Here is a 14,609-nt window from a genome sequence, read left to right on the forward strand (position 1 = left end):
TCCATTTTTTATTAAGATATTATATGTGTACATATCTTACCAATCCCCCTCCCTTCCCAGAGTTTTGCATCCTTTGGTTATGCTTATATGCATGCATACAAGTCCTTCAGTTGATCTCTTATATCCCAAACCTCACACGCTTATCATCTCTCTGCCTCGGCCTCGCCAGCTTGCATCCGTCTTGGGTTTTACAGGTCCCGGGACGGGGTCCAGCGGAACCTCGGGCGATCCCACGTTGCACGCCCACAGCGGGCGCCCGCGGGGACCGCACTCCGAATGCAGCTCCTGCCCCGCGCTGGGGAGCGGGCCGCGCGCCGGAGGGCGAGCCCGGGCCGCGCCTCCCGCTGATTGGCCGGGGCCGGCCCCCGGGGCGGGCTCTCCCCGTGCTGGCCCGGCTCCGGGCGGCTATATTGGCACCGTTCCTGCTGGGTCGAGCCGCTTCCTTGCGCGGAGCTGGACCCGAGCTGAGGGCTCCTGAGGGCAGTGCCGGCGCGGGAAGCGGAGCGAGGCTGCTGAGCAAAAGAAAAAAAAAAAAAAAAAAAAGGAGGGGGCCGCTGGGCTGCAGGGCGATGAAGCAGCGGCTCAGGGAGCGGAGGCCGGCGGCGCGGCGAGACGGGCCGGCCCGGGGCCGGGGCTGCTGCTCGGGCGGCTGCTGAGGCGCCGCGGCGGCCGGCGGCGCGGAGAGCGGCGGGCGAGGGGAGCCGAGGCGCCGGAGGAGCGCGGGGGCAGCCGGCCGGCGGCCGGGGTTGGCCTCCCGGGCGGGGATCTCCCCCTCCGGGTGCAACCATGCGGGTGGCCAAGTGGCTGACGGGGCTGCTCTACCAGCTCTCGCTCTTCATCACCAGGTCTTGGGAAGTTCACTTCCACCCCAGGCAAGGTGAGGTCGCCGCGCGGCGCCGCCGGCAGCAGCGAGGTGGGTGGGGGCTGGGGCCGGAGGGGGACCCCCCAGGACGGAGCTGGGGGGAGTGAGCGGCTCAGCCCGTTGGGGAGCCCCGGCTCTGCAGGGGGCTCCAGAGACTCCCGGGTCGGCCGGCCTCCCCAGCATCCCGAGAGGTTGTCGCTGGGTCGGGTTTCGAGGAATCGTGCGCGGGGGACGGGACTCCCTCCGGGGACCATGCGGCGGGGCCGGGGCGCGTGGGGCCGGGGGGGCGCAGGGGAGAGCGGGGAGGGCTGGGGAAGGAGGTGGTGGGCTGCTCAGGGCCTGGAGGGTCCAGGGGCTTAGCTCGGGGAGGGTGAAGCCAGTCGGGGGTGTGGGAAAAGCCGGGGGGTCACACTCACAGGGGGTGCACACGTGTGTGTTTGTGTGCGCCGCGCTCGCCATCCCGTGTGCCTTGGTGGTTCTGGGGAGTTGGGACCTGGGATCTTCGGCGGGGACGTTTGGGTGGGCGCAGTTTGGGGGTCGGGGTTGGAAACACGTGGGAGCGGGCGGGGGATGGAGGAGGGCTCAATGGCCATCTCCCTGTGGTTGCAGAAGCGCTGGTGAGGACCCTGGCCTCGTACGAAGTGGTGACCCCCGCGCGGGTCAATGAGTTCGGCGAAGTGTTCCCGCAGAGCCGCCACTTCAGCCGGAGGAAGCGCAGCTCGGAGGCGCCCGAGCCCACGCCGCCCAGGACGCACTACCGAATCAGCGCCTACGGGCAGCTGTTCCAGCTGAACCTGAGCGCCGACGCGGCCTTCCTGGCCGATGGCTACACCGAGGTGCACGTGGGGGCCCCCGCGCGCGGGGCGGCCGGGAGCCAGGCGGCGGCCCCGGGCTTGCGCCACTGCTTCTACCGCGGCCAGGTCAATGCCCGGGAGGATCACATAGCGGTCTTCAGCCTCTGCGGAGGCCTGGTAAGCAAGCGCCCTCCGGTCCTGGGACGTTTTCTTGAGATCCAGCCTAAAAGGGCTCCTCCATTCAGGCAGCCATGGAATGGTTTTTTCCCCCTGAGTTAGTGATTGGTGACCCAAGAGATCAGAGGGGGTCACTGGAGGGATTAACACCTAAGTGAACCCAAGCCAGAGGCCGCTCCTTCCTGCAGCGAGGGGCTTGGAGGAACAGCATGTCTACCTGCTGGGCAAAATGAACTCTACCAGTGAAAAGCAGAGAGAGAGGTCAGACACAGAGAGAGGCCCAGTGAGTGAGTCAGGGAGTGGCCCTGTGGCCTCTGCTATGAGTGAAGTCTGGGTTTCACTCCGACACTTCCATTCCTGGCAATCTGGTGAGGCAGAGCCTCCTGGACTGAAGTTTGTTCTTTAAGTTTTAGGCTGGTAGAAGGAAAAGAATGTATACCTATAACGAGAAGGTTTGAAAGGAAGAGTGGGTTTTCAGGAGTCGGTGGATGCTCATGAATTCATGCAGTACAGAATAGGGAAGAGGTTGAATCTGACTGTTTAAATACATTGCCTTAAACAAAATATAGTAGAGTATCTACCGTGGCCTGATGCCAGCAAATAGTCATTAGAGTCACAAGAGTAAAAGATGGAGATAGTAAGAAAACCTTATTGTGGGGAGGAAATGAAATGAAACACATAGAACCCAGTTATTTTGTTTCTCTCCCTCTAAAACACATTGTACATCTTTTTGCCATGGTTTTCTTCAATCTGGGGAAACATCTTCTCTAAATTCTCCTAAAATAATAACTCATATGTTATTTTACACAGGTAAAATGATCTAATTGGCTTCCTTGTAAATACTAACAGTAATCAAATTGTTACAACTATTGCAATTTGTGGTGCTGCGATGTATACTACTTTGAGAATTCATTCAATATCTATTGGGAGGGGTCTGTTGACTACAATACTTTTCCAGTGGTGATGACTATAAAAGATCCAGACATAGCTACATCAAGTCTAATGTAATACAGAAGTATCAGTTTATTAGAAACAAAGTAACAATATCTGTGGTTTTTACCTCCAGTCATACTTTTAGGAAATGTTAGGTATCAGAGGTTAGTAAAAATAAAGATGTAATACTTTTCCAATCCAAGTTCATGAGTTCATGGAACCTAAGGCAAATAACACTTCTATTAAAACATATGAGCTCCCTTCATCATTAACTCCTCCAATAAATACATGTTCAAGAAGAGACAACCACTAGGACTTTGATTATAGGATTCTAGTGTTCTTCTCAAGTAGTTTAGTTTTTTCTTTTTTTTGGAACAAATTTTAAAAGAATAGTCATAGAACATCAACACTTTATTCTTTAATTAAGTAAAATAAATGGATAATAGTTCTTCACCAGACCACATGTAATATATCCTCTCCAGTTAATTGATGTAAGATGCCTTCCTGGGTGTCATTACTAAATAAACTTGGAAAGTCTCTTCGGTCTTTTTCATGATGTTTTCTTGAGTTACATTTACGTGGAATGACTTCAACAATTTTCTTTCTGCTCTGGATAAATGTAAAATGCTTGTAACATAAAAATGGCAGAAGCACACTAATATTTACATGGCTACTTATGCGGCAAAGGAAATAAAATTATTCTCTCTCATAGAACATTTTAAATTAATGTTTAGCTTTTCTAGAAAATTCTATATTTACTACCACAAATTTGACATGGTCAATATGTGTGAATTTTTCCCTTAATTGAATTTGTTGGGGGTGACACCTATAATAATAAAAGGGTAGTATGCTAATTATACTAGATGTCCTTCAGGGTGACCTTCCAGATGAAGCCAGGGCTGCGAGAGAAGCCCAGGTCCTCAGTGCCAGAGGGAAGCCTGTGCCGGCAGCTAGGGGAAGGAAGGCCTACTCTTGCACGAATTTTGTGCATCAGGCCTCTAGTTGATTAATAACATCAAATAGATCTCACATGATCTCACTCACGTGGAATCTAATGAACAAAATGAACTGATGAACAAAATAGACCCAGAGACATAGAAGCATGGAATGGACAGATGCATTTCAAAAGAAAGGCAGCTGGGATGGAGGGGTGGGTGGGGAGTGATTAACCTGGGAACTTAAGCATATATGCATAGCCCATGGACACAAGTGTGGTGAACGCTGATGGAGGGTGAAGGGGGTCAATGAGGAAAAAACCCAAAGGGGATATCTGTAATACTTTCAAAAAATAAAGATAAATTTAAAAAAAAAAAAAAACTGTACAGGTTTCAAGTGTGTAATCACCCAAACTCAAGTTTCTTTCCACTACCATATATCCCCTCTTTACCCTCGTCCCCCCTCTTCCCCTGGCAATCACACACTATTGCCTGTGTGTATGAGTTTTTTTTTTTTGTTTGTTTGTTTTTGTTTTGTTTTTTCTTTTTACTTAATCCCTTCAACTCTTTCACCCATCTCTTCCAACTCTCCTGCCCTCCAACAGCAGTCAGTCAGTTCTCTGTATCTATGATTCTGTTTCTATTTTGTTTGTTATTTTGGTCATTAGATTCCACATGTAACTGATATCATATGATATTTGTTTTTCTCTGACTGACTTGTTTCACTTAGCACAATACTACTCTTCAGGTCCATCCATGCTTCCATAAAAGGTAAGATTTCCTTGTTTACGGCCACGAAGTATTCCATTGTGTAACTGAACCATAGCTTTTTTAATTCACTCATCTACTGATAAGCTCTTGTGTTAATTCCAAATCTTGGCTATTCCAAATAAGTTTGTAAGAAACATAGGGTGCATATATTTCTTCGAAGCACTAGTTTGTTTTTTTATTTTTTATTTTTTTAAAATAAATCTTTATTGTTCATATTATTACAAATGTTCCTCATTCTGCCCCCCCCCCCTCAATTGCTCTCCTCCACCAGGTTCCCACCCCACCCTCTGCCCTTTCCCCATCCCCCATTGTCCTCATCCATAGGTGCACAGTTTTTGTTCAGTCTCTCCCTGTACCCCCACACTCCTTTTCCCCGTGAATCGTCAGTCCACTCCCCTTCCATACCTCTGATTCTATTATATTCACCGGTTAATATTGTTCATCAGATTTTTTAATTCCCTTGGTTTTTAGTTTCACTTGTTATGTTTTTGTTGTTCATAATTTTTATCTTTATTTTCTTCCTCTTTCTAAATAACCCCCTTCAGCAATTCATATAATTCTGGTTTGGCGGTGATGAATTCCTTTAGCTTTTTTTTAATTTGTGAAGCTCTTTATCTGGCCTTCAATTCTGAGTGATAGCTTTGCTGGGTAGAGTATTTTTGGCTGTAGGTTCTTGCTATTCATCACCTTGAATATTTCTTGCCATTCCCATCTGGTCTGCATGGTTTCTCTTGAGAAGTCAGCTGACAATCGTATGGGTGCTCCTTTATAGGTAACTACTTGCTTTTCTCTTGCTGCTTTTAATATTCTCTCTTTGTCTTTTGCTCTTGGGATTTTAATTATCATGTGTCTTGGTGTGGTTCTCTTTGGATTCCTTTTGTTTGGGGTTCTGCGTGCTTCCTGGACTCGTAAGTCTATTTCTTTCCCCAGGTGGGAGAAGTTTTCTGTCACTATTTTTTCCAGTATTCTTTCGGTATCTTGCTCTCTCTCTTCTTCTGGAATCCCCATAATTCTGATACTGGTTCACTTGAAATTGTCCCAGAGGTTTCTTACACTATCCTCAACTTTTTAGATTTTCTTATCTTCTTGCTTCTGCAGAGGAGTGTCCTCTGGCTCTTTGTGTTCTAAATCTTTGTCTTGATTCTTTCGATCTTCCATTCTGATTTTAGGACTCTGTGTAATATTTTTTATTTCAGACAATGTTTTCTATATTTCTAGTTGATCCCTTTTTATATCCTTATAGGTCTCATTTATTTTATTAGCCTTTTTTAGGATATTCTTGAAAAGCCTTATAACTGTAGTTTTGAACTCAATGTCCATTATTTTCTTTTCCTCCATCTCCTTCCTTTGTGTCCTGCCTCTTGTCTGCATTTTAGTTGTTTTCCTGATTTGATGGAAGTTTTGTGTGCTAGGTGTTCTGGTAGAGCCCAGTAGCACAGCCTTCCCAGTTACCTACAGTGGACAGTCTTGGTGTAGCCCTTTGTGGGCTGTGTGTGCAGTCTTGTTGTTAAGCCTTGTTTATTGTTGGTATCACTGGGAAGCATTGATCTCCGAGCCAATTGGCTGTGAGGATAAGCAGTGTCTCAGCTAGGAGAGCTTATGTACTCTGCTTGGATGGGGCGGAGTCTCAGGGTGGCACAGACAATCTTTGGTTCCTGTCAGTCTCGCCTTAGAAAAGTTCTTTTTCTGGTGAGTCTTGCTAGATTGGTTGCAGGCGCTCGCACCTCTCTGGTAAAGGCGCAGACAAGCTTTGGATTCTGGCCAGTCCCTCCTTAGAGAAAGCCAGCCTCTGGGAGAGCTTCTGTGCTCAGCTTGGATAGGGTGTAGTCTCGGGGTGGTGCAGACAAGCTTTGTTTTCCTGTCGGCTCCTCCCAAAATTCTGCAGTAATGGCCTCTGGCTTCACACACCTCCGAGAGATGTCTGCCCACTGCCTGACAATCTGGCCTCTCCCTGACTGGGGCCGTTTATTAGAGCAATAGGGTGATTCTGTTTTCCTCTTGATCAAGAAAGCCAGCTGCGTGTTAGCTGTCCTCCCACTCTGAGCCCCCAGAGTAAGCCAGTAGTGAACTCACCGGTCCGCCCTTTTCGTGTGCCTGGAGTCGGCCAGCAGCAATTTCGACCCGGCCCTCCCTCTCCATGCCGGGAGTAAGCCAGGGCCTTTTCACGTGTACAGTTCTCTGTACCTTCACAGTTTCTGAGGGTCAGCGCACCTTCTCTCTCCTTCCCAGATGGCAGAGCCTCCTCTTAGCTAGCCGTCCTGTGCTTCAGGGCAATGCCTCCCCTGTTTTCCAGTTCTAAATTCAAATTTGTTGTGGTAGGCTGCCTTCGGGTTGTCTACCCTATGCCGCCATCTTGGTTTCTCCTGAAGTACTGCTTTGGAGTTTTTTCAGGTTTATTCCGAGAAGTGAAATTGCTGTGTCATAAAGCAGTTCCATTTTGAATTTTTTGAGGAAACTTCTATGTTTTACACAGTGCCTGCACTAATATGCATTCCCACCAACAGTGCACAAAGTTTTCCTTATTCCACATCCTTATCAGCACTTGTTTTTTGGTTTATTGATGATAATCATTCTGAGTCATGAGGTGATCTCTTGCTGTGGTTTCAACATGCATTTCTCTGATGATTAGTGACATTAAACATCCTTTCATATGTCTGTTGGTAATCTGTATATCCTCTTTGGACAAAGTCTATTTAGGTCTCTTACTTGTTTTTTAATTGCATTGTTTGTTTTTTTGATGTTGAGTTGTAGGAGTTCTTTATATATTTTGGAAATTACCTCCTTATCATATGTATCATTGGCAAATATGTTCTCCCATTTAGTGGGTTGTCTTCCATTTTGCAGATGGTTTTCTTTGCTGTGCAAAAGCTGTTTAGTTTGATGTAGTCCCATTTAGTTATTTTTTTTTCTTTTGTTTCCTTTGAGGAGATATATCAGAAAAAATATTACTATAAGAAATGTTTTGAGATTTTACTGCCTATGTTTTCTTCTATGATTTTTATGGTTTTACAACTTACATTTAAGTATTTAATCAATTTTTTATTTTATTCTTGGGATGGTGTAAGTAGGTGGTCTAGTTTAATTTTTTGCATGTGTCTGTCCAATTTTCCCAGCATCATTTATTGAAGAGAGTGTCTTTACCCCATTGTATATTTTTTCCTCTTCTGTCAAATATTAAATGACCATGAAGGTGTGGGTTATTCTGTTCTATGGATCTAGATGTCTGTTTTATGCCAGTACCAATCCGTTTTGATTACTTTGACCTTATAGCTTAATATCCAGTATTGTGATCTCCAACTCTGTTCTTCTTTCTCAAGATTACTGAGGCTAGTTTGGTGTCTTTGTGTTTCCACATAAATTTTTGGAATATTAATTCTAGATTTCTGAGATATACCATTGGTATTTTAATAGGAATTGTGTTGAACCTATAGATCATTTGGAGTAGTATCACCTTTTAATGATATTAATTCTTCCTATCCATGAACACACTATATGCTTCTACTTATTTAATCTTCCTCAATTTCTTCATATTCTATAATTTTCTGAGTATAGGTCTTTAACCTCCTTGGTTGCATTTTTTTTTTTTTCTGGCTACTTTATTTTTTGTTGCCATTGCAATTGTAAATGGGATTGTTTTGTTAATTTATCATTCTGATAGTTCCCTTTTGGTGTATAAAAATGCCACTGATTTCTGAATATTAATTTTTGTATCCTGCTAATTTACCAAATTCATTGATCAGTTCTAGTAGTTTTGTTTTTTTTTAATGGAATCTTTAGGGTTTTATAAAGATTTGTGAGTAACAGTTTTACTTCTTCCTTTTCAGTTGGTATGCCTTTTATTTCTTCTTTTTGTCTGATTGCTGTGACTAAACCTTCCAGTACTATGTCACATAAGAGTGGTGAAAGTCGACATCCTTGTCTTATTCCTGACCTTGAAGGAAACACTTTTAGTTTTTGCCCATTGAGTATGATGTTGGCTGTGGATTTGTCATATATGGGCATTGTTATGATAAGATACTTTTCTTCTTTTCCCTGAGAGTATTTATAAAAAATGGGTGTTGGATTTTAGAAAATGCTTTTTCTGCATCTATTGATATGATTTTGTGGTTTTTATTCATTTTATTTATGTGGTGTATCACATTTATTGATTTGTGGATATTGAACCAATCTTGCATCCCTGGAAAAAAAATCCCACTTTCGTGTGTAGGGTCTTTTTAATGTCTTGTTGGATCCTATTAGCTAATTTGTTGTTGAAGATTTTAGCAGTAAGTTTACCAGGCATTTTGGCCTATAACTTTTTTTTGTAGTGTCTTTATTTGGTTTTGAAATTAGGATAATGCTGGCCTCATTATCCTAATTTCACGAGCTTGGGAGTCTTTCTTCATTTTTAATTTTTTAAAATAGTTTGAGAAGGAAAAGTGTTAGTTCTTTGAATGTTTGGTAAAATTCTCCTGCAAAGCCATTCGGTCCAGAACTTTTGGTTTTTGGGGGAGTTTTTCATTATTGCTTTGATTCCATTAGTTGTAATTGGTTGATTCAGAGTTTATGATTTTTTTTTTCTGATTCCATTTTGAAAGATTGCATGTTTCTATAAATTTATCCATTTCACCCAGGTTGTCCAACCCAATATTTTGGCATATAGTTGTTCATAATATTTCCGTACATTTCTTTGTATTCTGTGATGTCCATTGTTTCTTCTTCTCCTTTTCATTTCCGATTTTATTTATTTGAGTCTGCTCTCTTTTTTCCTTTGAGACTGATTAAAGGTTAGTCTATCTTGTTTATCTTTTTAAAAAAATATATATTTTATTGTTTTTTTATAGAGAGGAAGGGAAGGGATAGAGAGCGAGAAACATCTGTGCCTGCAAACAAGGTACATGCCCTTGACCGGAATCGAACCTGGGACCCTTTAGTCGGCAGGCTGATGCTCTATCTACTGAGCCAAACCAGTCAGGGCAATCTTGTTTATCTTTTTCAACAACCAACTCTTGGTTTTATTGATATTTTATATATACTTTTTAAAATTCTCTTTATTTCATTTATTTCCTTTTTGATCTTTATTATTTCCTTCCTTCTACTTATTCTGGGCTTTGTTTGTTGTTGTTTTTTTAGTTGTTTTATGTAGAGGGTTAGATTTCTTATTTGAGATTTTTCTTGTTTCTTGAGGTAGGCCTGCAATACTATGAATTTCCCTTTTAGGATTGCTTTTGCTGTATCCCATAGATTTTGGGATATTGTATGCTCATTTTCATTTTTCTCAAGGTAACTTTTGGTTTCTTTCTTGATCTCATTGTTAGCCCATTTATTGTTTAATAACACGTTACTTAGCTCCCATATGTTTGAGTGTTTTTCCTTTTTTATGGTAATTGGTTTCTGGTTTCATACCATTGTGGTTTGAGAATATGTCTGATATGATTTCAATCTTCTTGAATTTATTAAGACTTGTTTTGTGTCCTAACATGTGGTCTATCCTGGAGAATGTTCCATGTGGACTTGAAAAGAATGTATATTCTATTGCTTTGGGAGGAAGTATTCTGTAAATATCAATTAAATCCATCTGGTTTAGTGTGTTGTTTAAGGTTGCTGTGCTTTTTTTTTTTTTTTTTTTTTTTTTTTTTTTTTTAATGGTCTGGAAGATCTAACTACTGATGCTAATGGAGTATTAAAATCCTCCACTATGACTATATTATTACTATTGATCTCTCTCTTAATGTCTGCCAAGACTTAATATACTAAGGTGCTCCTATGTTGGGTGTATGTGCTTACAAGGGTTATATCCTCATGTTGGGTTGATTCCTTTAGTATTATATAGTGACCTCCTTTGACTCTTGTTAAGATCTTTGTTTTAAAATATATTTTGTCTAATGTAAGTATTGATACATCAGTTGTTTTGTTTTTCATTTCCATTTTCATGGAATATCTTTTTCTATCGCTTCACTTTCAGTCTGTATGTATACTTTGTTCTGAGGTGGGCCTCTTGTAGACAGCACATATATCATGTTATCCATTCAGCTATACTATGTCTTTTTTTCTTTTTTTAAATATATTTTATTGATTTTTTTGCAGAGAGGAAGAGAGAGGGATAGATAGTTAGAAACATCAATGAGAGAGAAACATCGATCAGCTGCTTCCTGCACACCCCCTACTGGGGATGTGCCCACAACCCAGGTACATGCCCTTGACTGGAATCGAACCTGGGACCCCAGTCTGCAAGCCAACACTCTATCCACTGAGCCAAACAAGTTTCCGCTACACTATGTCTTTTCACTGAAACATTTAATTCATTTACATTTTAACTAATTATCGAGAGGTACTTTCTTATGGCCATTTTATTTTTTTATACTTATGTTCTTCTCTTTTTTTTTTTTTTATTCTTCTTAAAGAAGGTCCTTTAACATTTCTTGCAATACTGGTTTGGTGGTAATTAACTCCTTATTTTTTGTTTGTTTGTTTGCTTGTTTGGGAAGCTCTTTATTTCTTCTTTTGTTTTAAATGATAGCCTTGCTGGACAGAGTAATTTTGGTTATAGGTCCTTTACATCACTTTGAATATATCATACCATTCCCTCTGGCTTGAAGTATTTCTGTAGAGAAATCATCTGACAGCCTTATGGGAGGTCCCTTATAGCTAACTAACTGTCTTTCTCTTGCAGCTCAAAAATTTCTTTTTTTATCTGTAATCTTTGCCATTTTAATTATGATGAGTTGGTATGGGCCTCTTTGAGTTCATATTATTTGGGACTCTGTGCTTCCTGGACTTGTGTATCACTTTCTTTCACCAGGCTAGGTATATTTTCAGCTATTGTTTCTTCAAATAAGTTCTCCATTCTTTGTTCATTCTATTCTCTTTCTGGTACCCTTATGATGTGGATGTGATGCTTGATGTTGTTCCAAAGGTCCCTTAGGTTTTTCTCATTTTAAAAAAATACTTATTTGTTGTTGTTGCTCTGCTTGGGTATTTTCTGTTATCTAGTCCTCTAAATCACTGATTGAATACTCTGCTTCATCTAACCTGCTGTTGATTACTTCTAGTGTATTCTTTATTTCAGATATTGTGTTCTTCCTTTCTGACTGGTTCTTATGGTTTCTATGTCCTTTTTAATTCTTACTATCTCTTTAAATTCTCATTGATATAATCCACTCTTCCCCTAGGTTTTTGAGCATCCATATAACCATTGTTTTAAACGCTGTATCTGGTATCTTCATTGCTTCCATTTCATTTTGTTATTTTTTCTGGAGATTTCTCTTGTTTTTCATTTGGGGCATATTTCTTTGTCTCTCCATTTTTGTCTGTCTTTTTGTGTTTGACTCTGTGTAGTAGGTAGATCTATGACTCTCAAACTTGTTATGATGGCTTTATGATGTAGGTGTCTCTTGGGGCTCAGTGCTACAGTCTTCCAGATTACCTGAGCTTAAGCTATTCAAGGAATGTTTCTTGTGTGGCATATGTGCACCCTCCTGTTGCAGTTGAGTCTTGAATGCTGTTGGCTCGTTCATGGGTGGAGTTAACCCCCAGACTGGCTGACTATAAGGATAGACCTAGACCACCATGTGTGAATCGCTGTGTGGGTGCTGCACCTGTGAGGCAGCATTATTCCCAGCAGTGCTGGTGCTCGCCAGAATCACCCCTTTGGGTGTGCTGCTTGTGCGGCTGGTTGTGTCAAGCTCTGGAGTGTTCTGAAGCCTACCACTGGTTGTGTTGGTTCTGGGTTTACGTGGGCAGAGTTCTAGTACAGGTTGGTGTCAGATATTGTGTATAACCAGCCTTGGGCTGCCTATCTGGAGCTACCATGCTATTCACTGTTTGTAACTGTCTCTATTGGGCCTGGGTGTGAGAGGGAAGGGCCAAGCCATGTACAGAATTTGGCTTCCTCTAGTTCAATAAAAGATCCAAGGCTTCCTGACCTGCCTCCACCGGTCAGCTACTCCACCACCCCTTGAGGTTGCCAGGACTTCCCCAAAACCGTCCAAAGAAAGACTGTAGAGTGGGCAGGCTGGCCATCACCCACAGATCCTTCCACAAGGCAGGAGCTTGATACGGCGGAGTGACCTAGTTTGGGAGGATGGGACTAGTGGGTCCCCTACTTGGGAGCAGTGTGGTCAGGCACTCAATAAGGGAAAGTGGCTCCTATTCCAAAGCCCTACCACCCAGTGTCTGCCAGAGTTTCCAGCTCCAGCTTTCTCAGGAGGAGCACACCACAGGTTCAGGTTGGGTGCAGCCAGCTGTCCCCATTGCAGGAGCAAGCCCGCAAGGCAGAGCCTTTGGGATTTGGGAGGACAGATTAAAATAGTCTCCTGTTGGGGATGGTGCCGGCCAAGCCTGCCAGAATGGGGCAAGTACTTCACCACCTCTCTGTTCCACAATCATATAACCCAGTGTCCATCCGAGTCCCCACCAGAGCCTCCGAGGGAGACACGCTCCAAAGTCCCAGCTCTGAGCAGCACTCCTTCCCCTCCCAACGCCATGGAACTGAGCTGATGAAGGCAAAGCTATCAGGACCTGGGAGAACAGATCAAAACAGTCTCTATTTGGGGCTGGTGCCAGCCAATCCTGCAGTAGGGGGGCAAAAATGGCCCCTGTTCCAAAGCCATAGGGCTTAGTGACTGTCCGAGTGTCTGCCTAGAGCTCCAGAGAGTACACCAAAGGTCCCCGTTGGGCATAGCTCACAGACCTTTCTGCAGGACTGGAGCTTGGCAGGTTGGTGTCGCAAGCAGTTGGAAGTCTGAGTGAGTGCACTCCCAGGCTGGGGCTGTAAGAATAGAAATGCTCATTTCCTCTTTCACATCTCATTTATCAACCCATTCTTCTTCCAGTTTTCTACTTCAGGTAGCATTTACCTTCCCTTTCTCTGGTTTCTTTTCCTCTAAAAGTCTCTAAGAGTGAGACTTTTAGAGGAAAAGAATAAAAACCAAACTAATATTTTTAAAATATCCTTTTAATGCAACCATTTTAGAAAATTGACACCCCAACACATATGTATGTTCTACTTAGTTGTTAATGTTGCTTTAATCCCAAACATGTGAACTGTGTTTTCTTTTAATTTCTATATGGTTAATTGTTTTCCACTTTTAGAAGTCTTGGTAATTACATGTTTTTCTCTGTCATTAAATCACTGAACTGTGACTAGTATTGTTTAGTTTTCTTAAGTGTTTTTGGGCCCAAGAACCAGAAGGGGCTAAGCGTCTGCCAGACATTGTTTCATGTGTGCATCACGTTTGCTTTTCTAAGACCTCTATCTGTTTCTTAAGAATGTAAGTATATATCACAGAATTTGAACATTTTTGAATAGAAATTTATTTACACATTTCTAAAATCTATGGCACATATGAAAATAGAGCTGTAAAGTTATGGCTCGTGAGACTTTGTTTTTTTGTCCATTGACATCCAGTGGTACAGAATGCATAGTTATCAGGTCTTAATAGTTCCTATATTCAGCTATAAACTTCATTTTCATGGTCATATTATTGATCTCATAGTGTTGGTACACGCTTGCCAAAGTATAGGTCAGTATTTAATAAGTTGGTGTATTTTTGGCGGGTAGTTATCACAACAGCATGTATATGTTGCACAGAGGCCACACTCCCTGTGCTCTGTTCACCCTCTTCTCATGTTACCCGGTGGGCTCCCTTCTCCCAAGGCCCTCAGGGATGAAGCTGACCACCTAGACAGCTAACGTCACCATTTCTTGGTGGTATTTAAAGCAATACAATCTTTCTGGTTGAAAGAAACAGTTTCCAGATGTCTTAAAACCAGACATTGCATCTGGCTTGTACAGTATTCTCACGGAGTAGCTCACAGGGACTGTGTGTACTTTTTTGAAGTTTCTTGTGTGAACCATTCTGCAGCATGTCATACACTAATGCTCTCTGATGACTGATTACTGAGTTGCTCTAGTAACTTCTTGTTCAGACCAGACATAATTGTGTGGAAACTATCAGTGTCTTTACTGGTTTTTGTCTATTTTGAGAAAATTTTAATTTTATTTTTAAAAACCTTCCTGTTTACAAAGAATTAATATAGCCCCAGATCATTACACATGCCATAGTGTATTCATATATTTTGTTGTTGTTGTTGGAAAAATGCATAGGGACTGCCTTTAGTAATTCATGTACTCAGTCAAACAACATTAGGGAGATT

The 14,609-nt window shown here is 42.5% G+C and overlaps 1 protein-coding gene across 3 annotated transcripts in view; it reads left to right on the forward strand.

Moving 5' to 3' along the window:
* Positions 1-424: 424 nt before the first annotated feature.
* The window catches only part of ADAMTS20 (ADAM metallopeptidase with thrombospondin type 1 motif 20), a 163,782-nt gene continuing 149,597 nt past the window's right edge, over positions 425-14,609 (forward strand). For all 3 annotated transcript variants that reach the window (XR_014794408.1, XM_084876628.1, XM_084876629.1), the window contains exons 1-2: positions 425-877; positions 1,472-1,833. Coding sequence is in view for 2 of the 3 variants with exons in the window: in XM_084876628.1 (XP_084732754.1) it covers positions 787-877; positions 1,472-1,833 (453 nt within the window). In the remaining variant the exon portion in view is untranslated. The remainder of the gene's footprint in view (positions 878-1,471; positions 1,834-14,609) is intronic.

Source organism: Pipistrellus hanaki (genome assembly GCF_964339955.1).
Source record: "Pipistrellus hanaki genome assembly, chromosome: 3".
In the NCBI taxonomy this organism is placed as follows: domain Eukaryota; kingdom Metazoa; phylum Chordata; class Mammalia; order Chiroptera; family Vespertilionidae; genus Pipistrellus; species Pipistrellus hanaki.